At 38.1% G+C, this 7,349-nt stretch overlaps 1 protein-coding gene across 1 annotated transcript in view; it reads right to left on the bottom strand.

The window, feature by feature from the left end:
• The window catches only part of HOXB7 (homeobox B7), a 6,771-nt gene extending 1,499 nt beyond the window's left edge, over nucleotides 1-5,272 (bottom strand). Inside the window, exon 1 of the mRNA XM_056549106.1 lies at nucleotides 4,590-5,272. Within this exon, the coding sequence (XP_056405081.1) occupies nucleotides 4,590-4,989 (400 nt within the window). The 5' untranslated portion in view covers nucleotides 4,990-5,272. The remainder of the gene's footprint in view (nucleotides 1-4,589) is intronic.
• Between the last annotated feature and the right edge of the window lie 2,077 nt (nucleotides 5,273-7,349).

The raw sequence follows: 7,349 nt of genomic DNA, 5'->3' as shown, positions 1-7,349 counted from the left end.
ACTGGAATAAAGTATACAAAAGGAAAGAATAGCCTTCTAGACTGCAGAATATATATATACCCATAGATGTGCCCTGAAACTTTCATGCCAGCAGTAACCCGAACTTTTGCATGATGTGGCTGGATTTTCTGGCATAAGGAGGGTTAATGTATAAAGGTTCTGAGACTACTTGTGTGGATATAAGTATTGTCACTGCTGTGGCTCTACGGCATTCTTTCCCAACCAGGGTGCCTCCAGCTGTTGCAAAACTACAACTCCCAGCATATATCATCTCTATCTATCTATATCCATCCATATAAGCGTTTCCCAATCAGGGTGCCTCCAGCTGTTGCCAAACTACATGGCCAAAGACTGTCCTGGCATGCTGGGAGTTGTAGTTTTGCAACAGCTGGAGACACCCTGGTTGGGAAACACTGGAATAAAGTATACACAAGGGAAGAATAGCCTTCTAGACTGCAGAATAGGTACCCATAGAGGTGCCCTGAAACTTTCATGCCAGCAGTAACAGGAACTTTTGCATGATGTGGCTGAATATTCTGGCATAAGGAGGGTTAATGTATAAAGGTTGAGAGTCTGCTTGTGTGGATATAAGTATTGTCACTGCTGTGGCTCTACAGCATTCTTTCCCAACCAGGGTGCCTCCAGCTGTTGCAAAACTACAACTCCCAGCATGCCTGGACAGCCTTCGGCTGTCCAGGCATGCTGGGAATTGTAGTTTTGCAACAGCTGGAGGCACCCTGGTTGGGAAACACTTAAATAAAGGATACACAAGGGAAGAATAGCCTTCTAGACTGCAGAATATGTACCCATAGAGGTGCCCTAAAAGTTTCATGCCAGCAGTAACCCGAACTTTACAATTTCCCAAAGGTTCTGGAATATTTCTTATTTTTTACATGGTGGAGCCAGAACTTATTCGTCAGACAGATAATTGTATGGGGTTTAGAAGTGGAGTCCTGTGGGGCACTACGGGCCAGAATTAATCAGATAGGTAGGACTGTGGGGGTGCAGTAATCAGATCAGGTTATTCTGTGCAGGGGACTGAGAGAAGAATTAATAAATAGATAGGTATTTGTATAAGAATCTATGGGGGGCTGCAGTAATCAGATATGTTCTCCAGTGGGGGCCTATAGACCATTAGTAAGATTATATTTAATTCTGTAGGGTTTCTGTAGACAATCAGCTTTTAGGGCCATGAGTATAACATTAGGACTTGTCTAGGCACATCATAATGCACTTCTATAGAACATGTGTTTATATGTAGCGCACGCGTTTGTGGTCAGATTATATCCACTGTGACTAATTGCTGGATTCATATTTGGTCAGACTTTCTGGAAGATGAGTGGCCTATGGAGGGATGATCACTGTGCCAAATTACCATTACACCAACAAGCTTACACCCTGAAACTATCGTGTCGGATCAAAGTTCTATCGGTAACAATAAGACCATATATATATTATATTATATTATTTATATATAGTATATGTGACGTCACTAACAACAAGACTCTATATATTATATTATTTATATATAGTATATGTGACTTCAGTAACAATAAGACTATATATATATTATATTATTTATATATATATAGTATATGTGACGTCAGTAACAATAAGACTATATATATATATATATTATATTATTAATATATATAGTATATGTGACGTCACTAACAACAAGACTATATATATTATATTATTTATATATAGTATATGTGACTTCAGTAACAATGAGACTATATATATGTATTATATTATATTATTTATATATAGTATATGTGACGTCAGTAACAATAAGACTACATATATATATACATATTATATTATTTATATATAGTATATGTGACGTCAGTAACAATAAGACTACAGATATATATATATATATATATATATATATTATTATTTATATATAGTATATGTGACGTCAGTAACAATAACACTATATATATATTATATTATTTATATATATCTGTAGTATATGTGACGTCAGTAACAATAAGACTATATATATTATTATTTATATATATAGTATATGTGACGTCAGTAACAATAAGACTATATATATATAATATTATTTATATATATATAGTATATGTGACGTCAGTAACAATAAAACTATATATATATAATATTATTTATATATAGTATATGTGACGTTAGTAACAATAAGACTATATATATATATTATATTATTTATATATAGTATATGTGACGTCAGTAACAATAAGACTATATATATATATATATATATATATATATATATATATTATATTATTTATAAATAGTATATGTGACGTCAGTAACAATAAGACTATATATATATATATTATATTATTTATATATAGTTTATGTGACGTCAGTAACAATAAGACTATATATATATATATAATATATTATTTATATATAGTATATGTGACGTCAGTAACAATAAGACTACATATAGATATATATAATATTATTTATATATAGTATATGTGACGTCAGTAACAATAAGACTATATATATATATATAATATATTATTTATATATATAGTATATGTGACGTCAGTAACAATAAGACTACATATATATATATATATATATATATAATATATTATTTATATATAGTATATGTGACGTCAGTAACAATAAGACTATATATATATATATATATATAATATATTATTTATATATAGTATATGTGACGTCAGTAACAATAAGACTATATATATATATATATATATAATATATTATTTATATATAGTATATGTGACGTCAGTAACAATAAGACTATATATATATATATATATATATATATATATGTGACGGTCAGCAAAGTTATGTCCTTCAGTTCCCATCACACAATAGCTGCCAGTCAATATTATCCATAGGTGTTATACGTATAGTGTATAGACTAGTGTTGTGTGTTATGTGCAGATTGCAAAAGCTAATAACTTAATAAGTACATATGTGCAATTTCAAAATAGTAATAATATTCATAAAAATGACAGGTAAATTTAATACCACACGATGCAATTAAAAAAGGGGGCTACGTCAATGAGTAAGAAGCTGCAAATGTACATTCTGGGGGAAAGTTCCGTAGCTGAGGTGACTTGTTGTAGAATTAGATAGATAGATAGATAATAGATAGATAATAGAATTATAGATAAATAGATAAAATAATTAAAGATAGATAGATAATAGATCAGTGTTTCCCAACCAGTGTGCCTCCAGCTGTTGCAAAACTACAACTCCCACTCTCCCAGCATGGCACAGCTGGAGGCACACTGGTTGGGGAACAATGTATTATTAGATAAAAATAAAGAGATAGATAGATAGATTGGGAGAGAAAGAGGTAGATAAATGAATAGACAGATAAATAGATGAATAGACAGATAAATAGATATGCGATAGATACATAATAGATAAAAAAAAAAGAGATAGAAAAAAAGAGATAATAGATCAGAGTTTCCCAACCAGTGTGCCTCCAGCTGTTGCAAAATTACAACTTCCAGCATGGAACAGCTTTAGTTTGGAATAGCTGGAGGCACACTGGTTAGGGAACACTGTAATAGATAGATAAAAAAAAAAGAGATAGATCGATAGATAGACAGATAGATAGGGAGAGAGAGAAAGAGGTAGATAAATGAATAGATAAATATATATGAGATGATAGATAGAAAATAGATAAAAAAAAGAGATAATGTTCAGCGCTTCCCAGCCAGTGTGCCTCCAGCTGTTGCAAAACTACAACTCCCAGCATGCCCGGACAGCCAAAGGCTGTCCGGGCATGCTGGGAGTTGTAGTTTGGAACAGCTGGAGGCACACTGGTTGGGAAACATTGTAATAGATAAATAAAGAGATCGATAGATAGATAGATAGATAGATAGATAGAAAGGGAGAGAGAGAAAGAGGTAGATAAATGAATAGATAGATAAATAGATATGAGATAGATAGATAGATAAAAAAAAAGAGATAGATAGATAGATATGAGATAGATAAAAAGATAGATATGAGATAGATAGATAGATAGATAGATATGAAATGGATAGATATGAGAGAGAGAGAGATATAGATAGAGATACGTGCATGTATAATAGGTAAACAATCCCTTGCAGAATAAACACGTCCCCGGGTATATCTTCTGCCTTCGTATATCTGTGTGATACTCCCCATGAATCGCTGGGATGTATTTTTCTTTTGTCAGCCACTTATTGGCCATTGAGGATCTGCCATGACAGTAAGTACAGGCTCCCCGCACCGTGTCCCATCCCTGCTCCTATTTGCACAGCTCCTTATAGCAGGGGTTTTATAGTGCACGCTTGTTCAGCCTGTAAACTTTCCCCAAATTCCGGTAAAATACCTGATGTCACTAAATCTCCTGCCCGGGTTGTGATACAGAGTGCCTGGGTGAATGGGCAGGCTTCTCTGCAGTCCAGGCAGGGGCTCCTATGTGTCCCGGTGATCGCCATTGATGATGTGGGATTAATCCCAGGCGCCATGTAATCATGTCCCCATCCCTAAGGTGCTCTTCCTTCCTTCCTTCCTTCCTTCCCTCCTTCCCTCCTTCCCTCCTTCCCTCCTTCCCTCCCTCCCTTCCTCCTTCTTACCTGTGCTCCTCATCCAGGGGTAGATTCGGAAGTTGCTCTCATTGTGCAGGTCAGAGTCTCTCTGTTCGCTCTTTGTGCAGTTCTTGGAGGAGTCACCAGAACACATCAGGGAAAGGTTCTGCTCAAAGGGAGAACAGTGCATATTAAAGGAGGCAGCCTCCAGCCCGTAGCCGGAGGGAGGGTACATAGCCGGGGTCTGGGGGTGCATGCTGCTCCCATTGCTGTATATCCCGGCCATGGATCCAGGGAATGAAGCGCCGCTCCCCGAGCCATAGCCCGTGCGCTGCGAATTGGAAGCAAAGGCGCACGAAGTTTGCTCCGGGAAGACTCCGGATGGGAAGACAGAAGTTGCAGTTGGATATTTGGAGAATAAAGCATTGGCATAATACAATGAACTCATAATTTGGCCGGATGATTTGTAGGCCGGGACGTTTTAGTGTCGGTTTTACGAGGTACCGTGATATATTACAGAATTAGAGTCCAGATTTACACCAAAAAGGACCCCCTTTTTCCTCCCAGACCATGTGACTGCAGGACACGTGACTTCCCAGCACCCAATCCAGGCCATGCATCCCACAGCTCGTATAATGTGGAAAAAAAAAAAAAAAAAAAGAAGAAGAAGAAAAAAACGTTGTGGAGCTGGATTTATAAAATATGATAAATATTTGATGCTCTCTAAGATCTATGTTATAAAGTGTAGTCGATAAGTAAGCGGTAATCTGCTTCAATTGTACATAAAACCCACTGCTCAGGCACAAAAAACTCCAACCTATTTATTTCGCTATTGATTTTGCTCTAACGCTGCTGTCTGCGCTCTGTGAGATCTCGCTATCTGTGCGGGAGTTATTAATGGATCCTGCGTAATGCTGCTCAGTCCTGGACCGGGGGAGAAACCACAAAGAGACCAAAACATCCAGACGAGGAAGGATTGTGATTGCTTCTTATTGCTGGGATTATGATGTGTCTGCCCAGGAGCATGGACCACAGCCATCGTACCTTACGTGTCTCATCAAGGTTCTGATGATACTGACCCCCACTGCTTATCTGTGCAGACTGTAGAGCAGTGTTTCACAACCAGGGTGCCTCCAGCTGTTGCAAGCTAACAACTCCCAGACGTGTCTCATTAAGGTGCTGATGATACTGACCCCCACTGCTTATCTGTACAGACTGTAGAGAAGTGTTTCACAACCAAGGTGCCTCCAGCTGTTGCAAAACTACAACTCCCAGACGTGTCTCATTAAGGTGCTGATGATACTGACCCCCACTCCTTATCTGTACAGACTGTAGAGCAGTGTTTCCCAACAACGGTGCCTCCAGCTGTTGCAAAACTACAACTCCCAGACGTGTCTCATCAAGGTGCTGATGATACTGACCCCCACTCATTATCTGTACAGACTGTAGAGCAGTGTGTCCCAACCAGGGTGCCTCCAGCTGTTGCAAAATTACAACTCTCAGACGTGTTTCATCACAGTGCTTATGACACTTGCCACACTCCTTATCTGTACAGACTGTAGAGCAGTGTTTCCCAACCAGGGTGCCTCCAGCTGTTGCAAAACTACAACTCCCAGACGTGTCTCATGGAGGTGCTGATGATACTGACCCCCCACTCCTTATCTGTACAGACTGTAGAGCAGTGTTTTCCAACCAGGGTGCCTCCAGCTGTTGCAAACTAGCAACTCCCAGCCGTGTCTTATTAAGGTGCTGATGATACTGACCCCACTCCTTATCTGTACAGAATGTAGAGCAGTGTTTCCCAACAAGGGGGCCACCAGCTTTTGCAAACTAACAACTCCCAGCCGTGTCTCATTAAGGTTCTGATGATTTTGACCCCACTCCTTATCTGTACAGACTGTAGAGCAGTGTTTCACAACCAGGGTGCCTCCAGCTGTTGCAAAACTACAACTCTCAGACGTGTTTCATCAAAGTGCTGATAATACTAACCCCACTCCTTATCTGTACAGACTTCTCATGCAGGCTGCCTCCAGCTGTTGCAAAACTACAACTCCCAGCATGCCCAGACAGCCGAAGGCTGTCTGGGCATGCTGGGAGTTGTAGTTTTGCAACAGCTGGAGGCACCCTGGTTGGGAAAAAATGCTGTAAAGCCACAACAGTGACACTCCTTATATCCACACAAGTAGACTCAGAACCTTTATACATTAACCCTTCTTATACCAGAATATCCTGAAACCTCATGCAATGCATTGAACTCTATTTCTCTTTTAACATTTCTATACTCTTGGAACTTGTGCTGGTGTGTTATCAATAATAGCTCACATACCAAAGTGGTCTGCTACATAATGAAAAGTCACAAACTTCACTGTTTTTTTTACTGATGTTCTTGCAATGGACTGATCTGTCTTGGTTATGATATTTACTTATCTGAACACTTCCTACCCTACACTTATCTCATTACAGTGCACTGAGCCAGAAGGGGGTCGACATTTTTATATCTTTACAATAATCCTGGATCTACAGCTGATTAGTTTTTTTTTCTTTTTTTTACAATATATCTCTACATTGACACCAATGGCCTGCAATGTAATACAATGTACTGAGCAAAAATCCATCTGCACATAGTCTATGCATCTGACCATAGTAAAGTAACTTGTGCTGCTCTCTTTCCTTATATGTTCCTATTTCCTCATATTATGTACATACATTATCCCACCCAACTCTTCATACCAGAATATACTTTAGTGCTAGACAACAGAGCTTCTTTGTTATATTCATTAAACGCTCCTAAAGACAATACAGTTGCAT

The sequence above is a fragment of the Hyla sarda genome, chromosome 12, assembly GCF_029499605.1.
Source record: "Hyla sarda isolate aHylSar1 chromosome 12, aHylSar1.hap1, whole genome shotgun sequence".
Taxonomy (NCBI): Eukaryota; Metazoa; Chordata; class Amphibia; order Anura; family Hylidae; genus Hyla; species Hyla sarda.
The sequence above is the reverse complement of the archived record's forward strand: the minus strand, read 5'-3'. Positions and strand labels throughout refer to the sequence as shown.